Genomic DNA, 13547 nt, shown 5'->3' with positions numbered 1-13547 from the left:
CGTATGTCACGGTTGGGCCGGCGAAAGTAAACAAAGCCAAGGACGCAGCTGGAAAGGCAGAGAAAGTTTATTTTTTTAGCTCAGCCTTTCCAGCCTGAAGGAAAGATGTGGGGTCTTATTGACCCCACATCTCTCCATAAAGAGGACCTGTCACGCACTAGTCCTACTAAAAGTGATGTTTACATTCCTTATAATATGAATAAAAGTGAGGAAAAAAAAAAAAAAAAAGTTAAGAAAGTGCCTCTGCTATAAAAAAAAAAAAAAAAAAAAAAAAAAAAAAAGAAGGATATATATATATATATATATATATATATATATATATATATATATATATATATATATATATATATATATATATATATATATATATATATATATATATATATATTCCAGGAATGTAACTGTTTTGAAACTGTTAAATTGATGTGTTTAGTTCCATTTTATGATTTAACACTGTACCACTCTGTGGAGTTGATCGTGTTTTTTTTTTCACATACTATGATTGCTTATCGCAGTGAATTTCACGGGTATAAGCAAATATTTACACTGAATGACGACAGTGTGTAAACACTGTATTATTGTGATTAGCCACAGCTAATCACATGAAACAAATTGGCTGCGATTTGCCCTGTCTATACTATGTGATCCGTGTGACCAATCGCAGCTGGCAACACAATTGTATACAAATACATTTCAGGAAGCCAGTCATGGTTTACAACCGTCATGTGATCCACTGTGATTGGTCACAGCAATCACCTGGTACCAGCATGTTGGTACACTTGTCAGTAATCCGCTGTGTCCAGTAGACACAGCAGGTGACAGATTGCGCAAGGCAAGTTCTCAGATGGAGGTTATAGGATTCTTCCCAGAACAATAATGCTGCGTACACACGATAATTTTTCAGCATGTCCTAAAAACCACATTTTCCCAACTTCATCATTAAAAACGACATTGCCTACACACCATCGTTTTAAAAAAATGATCTAGCAAAGCGCGATGACGTACAACGGCACTATAAAGGGGAAGTTCCATTCTCCTTTGGGTTGCTTTCGCGTTACAGCGTGATGAATGTGCTTACTCCATTACGAAGGGTAGTTTTACCAGAACGAGCGCTCCCGTCTCATAACTTGCTTCTGAGCACGCGTGGGTTTTTTACGTCGTTTTAGCCCACACACGATCATTTTTTACAACCCGAAAAACGACATCGTTTAAAACGACTTTAAAAAATGCAGCATGTTCGAATTTTTTTTGGTCGTTTTTCAGAACCTGAAAAATGATGTGTAGCCCACACACCATCATTTTAAATGACATTTTTGAAAAACAACGTATTTTTCATGCCGAAAAATGATTGTGTGTACGCGGCATGAGAGTTCCCGTCCATCATTTTACAATGGCGTGGGCAGGAAGCAGTAAAGGCCGCATTCACACAGAGCAAAGGGGTGGTAAAACAGGCAGTTGATCCATGGTTTTTAAACCCCTGCCCTCCAACCACCTACCTACAAGTGAACATGGTGGCCGCTTATGTCAATGTACACTGAGCGGCAAATTTAAACAGTATGTCACATTTGGCGGGCAGAGATGCTTACCAAAACACATCTATTAAAGTCAATGGGACCATGTTGCAACTATGTGCCAAACACTCAGCACATAGTTGCAGCGTGGTATTGCAACGTAAATTACCCCATTGAGTAAATAAAATAAAAAAAAATAAAAAACAGGCGGCACTAAACATTCGGGAGAAACCTGGCAGGGTGGTCAGTCAGGTGGTTGTAAAGAAGTCAATCGATAGATCGACTTCTGTACAACCAGAGTGCTCATACATGGATCGAAATTCAGCCAGTCCCTGCTAAATAAACCGGCCGAATTTCAATCCATGTATGGGTCAGCTTTAAAGTATAGGGATCTGCCTGGCTGTGCAGTGTGGCAGGTGTGTAAACTTCAAGACTGCATTATAAACCATTTGGGCAGCTAAAACCGTTCACCTTCTGTATGCAATTCAAATGTGTTAAGCCATTTACCTGGAGATTCACTTTCAGTAATTCAGGATGTAATGTCCCATGACCGGTAAAAAAAGAATAAAAAAGTCCTTCTCACCTTTGGTGGTCTCACTCTCTCTCACTAGGAAAGTCCCTCGTGGGTTCTCCTGGTTCAGCAATAATCGCTCAGATTCCCTGCGTGTGATCTTCCCAAAATACCACCTGTGGAAGGCAGAGATGACAGTGAACTTTAGCAAGCATATAAAATTGCCTACCAGTATTACAGGATAAGAAACAGCTGGACAAAAACTTAAATAAAACAATCCCCATGGACATGACTGGTTTCAATTCTCGCTCGACTTTACAATGGCGTGGGCAGGAAGCAGTTAAGGCCGCATTCACACAGAGCAAAGGGGTGGTAAAACAGGCAGTTGATCCACTAGTGATCCAACTACTGTACTACCTTGCTTTCTTCATTATGCATATATTCACGTAAAAATCAGTGACTTTTTTTTTTTTTTTTTTTTAATAAAAAGAATTAAAAGTTTAAAATTGTATGTATAAACCCAACTATGCCAAGCTACCCTGCACCAGCAGCATACTGGAGATCAAGATCGCTGCTCTTACACATAAGAGTACGGCCATCTGACAAGGACCCATACACAGTGAGGCAGTCAACAATGATCAACCTCCACGACCAGTGTTATTGAGGGGGGGTGGGCGGGGTTTTAGGAGATACAAACAACCGCTATGCGTGAGAGCAAAGGTCCAGAGCTCCAATGCAAGTGTAGCTTGACATAGGTCACTGATGAATATTCACTAAAAATTCTCAAACATTCATTTCTTTTAAGTTTTCAAAAAGTTGTCATTTTAAGATAACAAAAGACATTATATTCAAAAAGCCACACACGACGAAAACATTGGACGAATTATCATCCTTTTTTTTTGCAAGCTAGTCTCATGTCATAAAACAATAGGTTACTAAAACTTGCAAAGATTCTCGTTATACAGAATACAACTTCGGGTGTGATGCATTCTATTCTTTTGTTTCCGAGTCTTGGTCATACAATTTTTTTTGTACAAATAATATCGGGGCTTGACAAGTTTGAATCTAGGAGCCAGCTAAAAAAGTTAGGAGCCAGTTCTTTAAATCAGCTGCTCGGCACCCAAAACTGCATTTTGGGGCGTTGGCAATTGGAATTGTTCACGCCTGGTGAAAAAAGGACTAAAAAAATAAATAAAATGAAGTTTAGTTTAAAATTTGGAAAATAAGTACATTTTTCTCCTTCACCGGTGAGCACTGAGGAGGCTGCGCCGGTCAGCACTGAGGAGGCTGCGCCGGTCAGCACTGAGGAGGCTGCGCCGGTCAGCACTGAGGAGGCTGCGCCGGTCAGCACTGAGGAGGCTGCGCCGGTCAGCACCGAGGAGGCTGCGCCGGTCAGCACCGAGGAGGCTGCGCCGGTCAGCACCGAGGAGGCTGCGCCGGTCAGCACCGAGGAGGCTGCGCCGGTCAGCACCAAAGAGGCTGCGCCGGTCAGCACCAAAGAGGCTGCGCCGGTCAGCACCGAAGAGGCTTGCGGCGGTGAGCACCGAAGAGGCTGCGGCGGTGAGCACCGAAGAGGCTTGCGGCGGTGAGCACCAAAGAGGCTGCGGCGGTGAGCACCGAAGAGGCTTGCGGCGGTGAGCACCGAAGAGGCTGCGGCGGTGAGCACCGAAGAGGCTGCGGCGGTGAGCACTGACTGGTGGTAAGAAAAGGGCACCAGATCAAGCCTGCAACTCCAGCTGTCAAAATGGAAAAGAAAAGTTGGCGGTGGGCAGACAGTGAAAGCAGGCAAGGTAAGCCCTCAGTCAGAATAACAGGCGCACCGCACTCATCACAGCCCCGCTCAGAGGAAGTCATTGGTTCCCACACACTAGTGCTGTATCCCGCAAAACCTGACCATTGAGTCTGTGCGCCCGCGGGGGGCACATGGGAATCCAGACCGCTGCTGCAGCGTAGCCCAGGCGCCAGGACACAATTTCCAGTCGCCATGACAAACTGAGGCCTGGGATTTGCCAAGCCCCGAATGCTTACTAACCGTTTGTGCCGTTATCGTACAAGAAATGTTTTCGCACTTGTCCCTTTACGATATAGTCCATGCGAAAATATCATGATCGGCTTTGAAAAGTTGTGTACTAACAATCAGATTATCGAACGGCCGCTTTACATGCGTTTTTTTTTTCATCCGATATTCTCAACGTGTGTACAGGCCTAAAAATATGTTGCTACAATCTATGCTTCATAGTACTCACTCTTCAGCCTGAATGGAGTCGGAAGGAGCCACGTAGTTGCTTGGAATGTACCCGGTGTGCCCAGAGTTGAGCGATCGCGCCAGCCACCAGTCACCTTCCCTGTGGATGCAAACAATGACAAAACGTTACTCACAGGATACCTGCCCCGATGATATTACATAAAACCAAAGCTCCAGAGATCGCATGCACACACGGGATCACACATTCCACTGTTGTAAGCAAGCACATACCTGATATCTGGCCTCCTACAATGCAGCGTGTGAGAGAGGGAGAAAAACACAGGATCAGGCATGAGGACAGGGAGAAACAAAGTGAGATTGTAAGAGCTGGAGCAAGATAGACAGACAGCACCGAGCCAAGAGCAGGATAAAGAGAAACCGGGAAAGCAGAGATCACAATGGCCATTCATGATCTTCGGTCTCATTTTTAGGAAATCCTACAAACCAAACTAAAAATGTTCTGTATTAGTGAATAATCAATGAAATCTTTTATGCAAGTGTACCCATTTACTGCAGACAGGCATGTTTAAACAAGCGATCTACACAAGCGAGTTGGATAGAGGAATTCCCCACCCCGAGATCGTATTCTGACAGTGGGGAAAGAAAGGCTTTCCAACAAGCCTGTTCAAAGGAAGTCAATCAGAGTGGGGGTGGCCACACGTAGATCGAAATTTAGCCGTTCCCTGCTATGCTAGCTGAATAATAATTAGTAACACTTTACACTTCCATTAATTCATCCATGGCCAGCTTAAAGTGGTTTTAAAGGCTCAAGTTTTTTAACCTTCATGCATTCTATGCATGAAGGCAAAAAAAAAAATCCTGTGTGCAGCAGCCTCCAAGCCCCTTCCAATACTTACCCGAGCCCCATTTCCATCCAGCGATGTGCACAAGAGCAGCGGTTCTCCCGGGCCTCTTCCTCCTCATTGGCTGAGACAGCATTGACTCCTGCTACTGTCAATCACAGCCAGTGAGCCAATAGGGAGAGTGTGGGGGCGGGGCTGAGCCACGCTCCATGTGTGAACGGACACTGAAATTTTAAAGCAATTGTAAAGTTAATAAAAAAAAAAAACACACATGTCTATACTTGCCTCCTCTAAGCAGCCCCAGCTGCATCATTCATTCACAGAGTTCTGTCAATGGGAAACTACAAGTATCAACTGCCTCTGCGGCTGTCATCTTGTAAATCTCAATAAATTACTATGGTGCTGTTGAGCGTTCTGGTAGTTCATTGTCTGCCTGCCTGCCTGTATGAGGTACGAGCAGACAGATACACTGAGATGTTCGCAGGAGTCTGCCATCAGCAATGCTTTACAGGCTCCAAGTAAAAAAATAAAAAAGCACTTTTTAATATTTTTTACCTGCACCTGACGTTAACACCAGGGGCGATCAAAGGGTTCCCGGGAGTGACTTCTAACTGTGTGGGGGATGGACTGACGGGGACAACAGAGAGATCTGTATTCCCGCTTAGAGGCAACACAAGATCACCATGTTGTCCCCCGTCAGAACAGCGACTGGTGATCTGTCTATGTAAGCAAGGCAGATCACCATTCTGTCTCTGTGTGTAACGATCACGGGTGGCCGGCAGACATCGGATCCACTGACTGGCTCCCCCGTTGGCCAATCGGCGCGCGCACACACCCACACGGCTGATGCACAAAATGACGTACAAGTATAGTGGGCGGTCGGCAAGTGGTTTTAAACCTCAGAAATTAATATAAACAAAGCCTATCCCTCTATAGTGTGTACTTGTCTCAATTAAGAGCACCAAGTGTCATTTCGACCTGCTGCTTTGTTCCTAGGGATCTCTAGCTGATTGACAGCCTCCACTATGTTCCTATGTGCGGTGTGAAGGGGCGTTTCCCCTCCCTCCAATCAGCTCTCAGATCTCTGCAGTCTATAACTTAAAGCAGAGTTTCCATCAAAAATATAAGTTTGCTTTATATTGTAGCTTAGACCTGAAAAAGAAAAAAAAAAATGTTTTACTCGCCTCGAAATGCCTGTTGCTATGCGGTCCCACGAAATCTGCCTTCCTATTCACCGAGGATCCTGACGTAAGCTCCTCGGCTCCCAGGATGCCGTGCGCTTCCCCTGTGTCTCCGGGCTTGTCGATTTTTATGGGTTGCCATCACAACGGCGTGCACTTTCGCCGCCTCTCGTTGTGATGGCAACCCAAGTGTTTGACGGCGCGGCGCTGCAGTTCTATTGCGGACGCACGAGAATGGGGCGGGACGGGCGGCCCTTTCAGCTAGTCATCCACCGTCATCCACAGTATTCCCGGAAGTAATTGCTTGTGTGCTTCAAAATGCCCACAAGCAAAATGAGAACGCTCTGCAGGGAAAAATATAAACTGTTCGTTTTAAATAACTTGGCGGAACTTTTTCAAATAGTAAGTGAGACTATAGAGACATGTACAACGCGAGATGAAAGGTGATATTTTTAAAAATTTAAAAATGTAATGGGAACCTCGCTTTAATCTCTCCATCCCAATTTTTCTAAAAAGCTCAGACAAGCTGTAAAAAATTGCACTTTGAACGGATGTAGAGAAGAGAAACGACTGCAGATAAATAGGGACAACTTATGTAGGAGGATTTGTTTCATCTCTGTGTATCACCTGAGGACTACCACTTGCAGGCTGGTTTGTTTTCCGGAATCTGACCATTAAGCAGAAAAGTAAAAAAAAATTATATATATATATATATATATATGGGCCAACTCACGTGTTGTTGACGATTTGCAGTCTGTCCCCCTTTTTGAACGATAAGTCAGTTTCTGTGCGAGACTCATAATCATAAAGAGCGACAAAGGTGGTGACTCCCCCTAAAGAGAGAAAGTAAAATCACGGAAATTTGAGAAGATTAGGCCAAGATGCTTCGATTCCAACTCGTGTTATGGTTACACTGCGGATGGTATTAAAACCTTGACAGAGGTTGTAACTAGGGTTGTCCCGATACCACTTTTTTAGGACTGAGTACAAGTACCAATACTTTTTTTCAAGTAGTCGCCGATACCGAATACCGATACTTTTTTTTAATGTGTCCCCAAATGCAGCCATGTCCCCCCACATATGCAGCCATGTCCCTAACATATGCAGCCATGTCCCTCTAGCCATGTCCCTCACATATGCAGCCATGTCCCTCTAGCCATGTCACTCACATATGCAGCCATGTCCCTCTAGCCATGTCCCTCACATATGCAGCCATGTCCCTCTAGCCATGTCCCTCACATATGCAGCCATGTCCCTCTAGCCATGTCCCTCACATATGCAGCCATGTCCCTCTAGCCATGTCTCTCACATATGCAGCCATGTCCCTCTAGCCATGTCTCTCACATATGCAGCCATGTCCCTCTAGCCATGTCTCTCACATATGCAGCCATGTCCCTCCAGCCATTTCCCCCATACCTTTGCCGCCGAAAGCCGCCGCATGGAGAAAATCACAGCATTCATTTGAATAGCTGTTTTGCCCGCGCGTATAGACACTCCCCCTTGCTTGGGATTGGACAGATCACGATCACCCATCCAATCCCGAGCAAGGGGGAGTGTCTATACGCGCGGGAACACTACAGCTATTCAAACGAAAGCGGTGATGTTCCCGCACGCCGTTTAACCGATGCGACGGCTTTCGATGCGGCGGGGGGGGGGGGTGGGGGGAGTATTCTATTTAGGTATCGGGGGTATTTGCGCGAGTACAAGTACTCCCGCAAATACTCGGTATTGGTCCCGATACCGATACTGGTATCGGGACAACCCTAGTTGTAACCTATCTGTAAAGTTTAACTGCGCTTCCTGTCATATTGAACATAAAGGAAGTAGAGCTGCACGATTCTGGGAAAAATGAGAATCGCGATTCTTTTGCATAAAATGAAGATCACGATTCTCAATTTTCTTTTTTTATTTAAAGCGGTAGTAAACCCCGTTCTTGTCAATATTGCCACCTCTACTCATGTCGTCACCATTGCCCATGTCGTCACCATTGCCCATGTCGTCACCATTGCCCATGTCGTCACCACTGCCCATGTCGTCACCACTGCCCATGTATGTATACTCTCGCTCAGGCCCCCAGGTAGTACAATGGTTCTCTCTCTCAGGCTCCGGGTTACACGGAACCCCTCCGCCGGCCCTCACCTTGGTGCCCCCCTGTCTTCTGCCTCCTCCAGCGGTAAAGCTCCGGCCGGGCTCACCCGGCACCTGCCCTCATCTCCCCGGCTCCGGCCAGCATTCTCTGCTCCGCTCCCTGTCTGGAAACAGGCCCGCTAGGAATCCTGGGATTAATAGTTCTACAAGGAGACCTCCCCCTTCACCAACAACAGAGGCGGGACTACATATCCCGACATGCCATGCGGCGCGGCAGCTGGTGTTGACGTTCCTGCTGCGAATTGGAGGATGGTGGTGATGGGGAATGTGAGCGACTTCCCGGGAAACATGCACATGGGACAGGTGAGAATAATTTATGGCCGCAACCGAAAATCGCAGATCATCCCGCGGGCAGGGAGAATCGAGATCGCGATTCTCTCTGCGATTAATCGTGCAGCTCTAAAAGGAAGTGGAGAGATTTCCCCAATGGGGACACAGAAAGCAATAAAAAAATAAAATAGAAAATTTAATAATACACACACCTCCCCCCCTTACAGAGGGCTTTGCCTTTCCAAATTTCAAAAAATAAAATATAAATTAAAGTTAGTGGTCTGTGCCCCCCCATTGAAAAAATTCTGCTCACTTCTGGTCTCAGAGCCCCACCCAAGCTAGTGGTGACTGAGTTCTGTGCAAAACGCAACAACAAACTATAGTTTTAAAAGGTGATCGTTTACAATGGCCTGGATTCAAGAAGCAAGTGCGCCTGTGTAACCATAAGTTACACAGCGCAATTGCTTACTTGCCCCGGCGTAACGAATGCTCCCGATTCAGGAACCTCGTAACGCCGACTGCAGCCTAAGATATGCGCGGCATAAGGCTCTTATGCTCGCATATCTTAGGGCTGCATTCTTGCGATGGCCGCTAGGTGGCGTTCCCGTTGTGTTCAGCGTATAGTATGCAAATTGCATACTAACGCCGATTCACAACGTTGCGCGAGCCCTGCGTACGCAATTTACGTTGTTTCCATACGGCGGTTTTCGTGTAAGGCTGCCCCTGCTAATTTACGGACACGTCGAAAACCAATACGTCCTTGCGGCGTACTTTGACGCAAAGCACACTGGGATATTCCACGGACGGCGCATGCGCCGTAAGTGAAAAACGTCAATCACGTCAAGTCATGGATAATTTACATACGCCCACCTCTTCACAATTTGAATTAGGCGGGCTTACGCCGGCCGATTTACGCTACGCCACCGCAACTTAAGGAGCAAGTGCTTTGAGAATACTGCACTTGCCCGTCTAAGTTGCGGAGGCGTAACGTAAATCAGATACGTTACGCCCGCACAAAGTTACGCGCTCCTACGAGAATCTGGCCCACAATGTATATGTAAAGCGCTGCGTAAAATGATGGCGCTATACAAGTACCCGAACTAATAATAATAATAAAGTACAAGCTGGTAGAGTTCTGAATTGCACCCAACTTGCTTAACAAAACCTGCTTTGTGCCATTAAACGCTCATGCCCTTGTACTAACCTGCCAGTGGTCCAGTCCTCTGCGGAGAGGTGATGGTATCCGAAAAGTTGACCCCTCCGAACAGCGAGTGATCGCAGTTGCCCCCAAACGGCTGATTGGCGGGTCGATGGGATTCCAGGCTCTTGCTGGGGGTCTGAGAAGCAGACAGCGAAGGGAACGGTGTGTGGGACCCCTCGGCGATATCCAGACTGCGGCTCCGCTGGCCGGCTTCCCTCGGCTTGCTCTTCGTACCGCCCATCTGTGCGTAGGACAAGAGGATTGCGTCAGTATCACCGACAGGTCAGCGCAACATTATAGGTGCAGGAATGTGTTAATAGACCCGACAAGCCCGGAGTTCTGCAGGTTAATTCACTTAATAAAACCCCATCATTGATGGCTTCTAATGGAGGTGGGGGTCTCACGGACCCCTAAATGAGGTCACGACCTGCCAGCTGAATGTGACAAATTCCCTCCCAGCCCTCAAAAAGGAGGAGAAATGTGAAGGTGGGGGAGACTTAATTGAATGTCTTGGAATGTGCTGTGACGGCAAAACATGGGAGGGGGGAGAGGAATAAAGAGGGGGGGGGGGGGTTGGCATGGGAAGGAGAAGAGCCAGAGGAGGAATGAAGGAACAACAGGTGGTAAAACAGACGTGATCAGGGAGCCGAATGGAAAGGAACAGAGAAGTATTCAGTGGCCGGGAGCAGCAATAAAACGCTGGACATGATGTCTGCAAGAGGAGGTCATTGCGAATAGAGCCGGGGGATGAGAAACTGAGATTGCATGCCCGTCCGTCCGGCCAACTTTAACTACCGCTAACTTGCTGCGATTACCCAGCATGCTTCCGCAATGGAGACAGAGACAACAATTTATTAACACTTCAAAGACCCCGTCGCCAGAACATCTTCCCATAAGATTATACACTATATTACCAAAAGTATTGGGACACCTGCCTTTACACCAGGGATTTGCAATTAGTGGACCTCCAGCTGTTGCAGAACTACAAGTCCCATAAGGCTAAGCAAGACTCCGACAGCCACAAGGACGACACCCAGAGGCATGATGGGACTTGTAGTTTTGCAACAGCTGGAGGTCCACTAATTGCATACCCCTGCTTTACACACACACACATTACATTTAATGGCAGCGCAGTACACTCGGGTATAGTCGGGCAGTCTCGGCTCCTTCCGCGCTCACGTCCTGGACGTACAGGACGTCAGCGCGAGAGTTGCCGAGCATTGCCGACAATAAACGAGTGTACTGCGCTCTGTATATGTCGAGGCAGTATTCAAACTCGGCGCGGGAAACGAGCGGGGAGGACGCGAGGACGCCGGACCCGACGAAGAGGACACCCGAAGCCACAGACGGACGCCGGACCCGACGAAGAGGACACCCGAAGCCGCAGAAGGACGCCGGACCCGACGAAGAGGACACCCGAAGCCGCAGACGGACGCCGGACCCGACGAGGCCGCCGCGCAAGACACCAAAACTAAGTACAAAAAAAAAACGTTTTTTTCCACATGATTCGGGGCCACTTTAGGGGTGCGCGGTATACGCGGGAGCGCGTTATACCGCGATAAATACGGTACTCACTGTGAAACCCATGAGGTTAATCCTCTGCATTGTGTAAAAAGGCTGTGTGAGTGTCTTCAGATCCTCCCCTTCTTTTACGGCCCCCCAATTCCTCTAAGGCTGCATTCACACCTTGGCGTACCTAATCGCATCGTTTTGTCCCACGAATTGCGGCGACAAATTGCGGCGTTTTGTACCGCGATTTGCGGCGACAAAACGCCGCGATTGTGAATGCAGCTTACCCCCAGGTCCACATCTCCTATGCCGAACGCCGAAAGCCGCCTGAAAAAAAGGTCCGGGACTTGTTTTCAGGCGGCAGGCATACGGCGTTCGGCGTGGAGATGTGAACCATCTCCATAGAGGGCAATGTAAAATCATCCCTCCAGCGTCTTAGGGGCTGCTGCGGCGTCGCGCTTCAGGCGTATATACGCCTAGGTGTGAACAGAGCCTGAGAAACCGGCTTTGGGGTCATGCTGCACATGCTCAGTTTGGTGTGTATTGCTAAAGAGGTTTTCTTTTCCTTGGGAGGGTGCGTGTGATCAGCACAGGGCCCATCAGTACTGTCCAGACAGAGGGTCAAGGGTTATGCAGCCTCATAAAACAGAGAGCAGAAACTCCTCCTACAAGCTTTAACCAGACACTGATAGCAGTCACAAGACTGCTATATACTGCTGATGAGAAAAGGTATTTAGCAGTTAATATTTACTAAAATAATTACATTTCCATGTTCTGTGTACAGTGGGAGACCAGATATAGTGAATGCTGGGTCCTGGGTTTAGTAACACCAAGTGCCGACCTCTATGTGATTTCACCTGCCCGTTTCTTTCCGCTCTGTTTTTCCTTTCGTTTCACCCAGAGACAGACAAGTAACGGACGACCACAAAAGCCACAAGAATGAGGAAGCAGACCATGCAACTGCTTATTACAGACAGGCTGGTGACGGGAGGGCAGACAGCGAGGGCAGTCAGAGCCCGAGCACAAAAAACGTGGCGTCATCATAAAGAGCGAGAAGAATTACAAAGGAGGTAAAAAGTATGAAGATCTCGGTGTTGGGAGAATTCAGGTTGTTTATTCAGCCCTACATTCCACAGACAGGTAGAGTCCTGCAGCTCCAACTATACATCTCTAGGGTGTGCTGGGGGGGGAATCAGTACTCATCTATAAAACTTTTATATATGTACAAAGATCTGCCAAGAAAGCACAACAGCAGTTCCAGTATAAAAGTAAAAGTAAACCCATCATAAACCAAGGTGATTCATGCCACTAATATGATGGAAAATGCATAAGCAGAGGTTACAGAAAGTGTAAAAACAGCACACCAAACAATGACTAGATTCAGAAATATAAGGCTTAAATCTAATAAGGCCAGTCCCGCTTCCCAACCGCCCACCGCAATCATACCCCGCCAGGGCGGCTGCTCTGTGCCAGATCACGTACCAAGTATGTCATCGGACACTTCCGGGTCTGGGGCATGCATGTGCGCCACCAGTGTGCCGGCCCCGTTATGATCTCTCACACACAGCGGGAGCCCAGGGGCGGTTACTGCAGACCCGATGCCCGCCGACTGTACACTACACCCTCAGAATGGAGATCTGGCTATGTAAATGTCATGGACCTTGGAATGCAGAAGTGTTCCTCCTTGAAATCTGTTACACAGTGGGGGGGTCTTCTGCCCTGTCTTAAGGCTCCAGACGGCTCCATTGTTCTGTGTCTGGCTATTGTGTACATTGGTTGCCCCCTGGGGCTTCTGTCTCATTGCACATAACAGTCCTTCTAATCAAGCTATCGGACCAATCCCTGCGGACTCATTTTCAAGTCCTCATTTGCATGGCTAAGGAGGACCTGAAGGAGGACTACATGTTTTTACAATTGACCAATAGGAAAGCGGTTGTTGGGGGCGGGATGTTCCAAATTCTGTTTAAAAGTGTGTTGTGTACTTCCAATAAAGGTCTTCCTGTTTGAACTTACATACAGCCTGTCTGGTGTTTGTTCTAATGGATTACGAATGGCACATAGCTGTAGTTTGGATCCCGGAGCCTTGGATGACCGAACCATCAGACGTTGCGATCTGCAAGCTGACTCAATAGTAGCAGAGGAGTGTCAGGAGAGCGGACGCGAGCGAG

General features: G+C 47.3%; 1 protein-coding gene across 2 annotated transcripts in view; it reads right to left on the bottom strand.

Moving 5' to 3' along the window:
- The window catches only part of SRC (SRC proto-oncogene, non-receptor tyrosine kinase), a 65448-nt gene that overhangs the window by 23509 nt on the left and 28392 nt on the right, over positions 1-13547 (bottom strand). The window contains exons 2-6 of one of the 2 annotated variants that reach the window (XM_040330543.1): positions 9874-10111; positions 6985-7084; positions 4499-4513; positions 4269-4367; positions 2095-2198 (exon numbers count right to left, since the gene is read on the bottom strand). In XM_040330543.1, coding sequence (XP_040186477.1) covers positions 2095-2198; positions 4269-4367; positions 4499-4513; positions 6985-7084; positions 9874-10111 — 556 coding nt within the window. The remainder of the gene's footprint in view (positions 1-2094; positions 2199-4268; positions 4368-4498; positions 4514-6984; positions 7085-9873; positions 10112-13547) is intronic. The other variant, XM_040330545.1, reaches the window with a different exon arrangement.

The sequence above is a fragment of the Rana temporaria genome, chromosome 12 (assembly GCF_905171775.1).
Source record: "Rana temporaria chromosome 12, aRanTem1.1, whole genome shotgun sequence".
Taxonomy (NCBI): Eukaryota; Metazoa; Chordata; class Amphibia; order Anura; family Ranidae; genus Rana; species Rana temporaria.
This window is presented reverse-complemented; position numbering and strand designations above follow the sequence as displayed.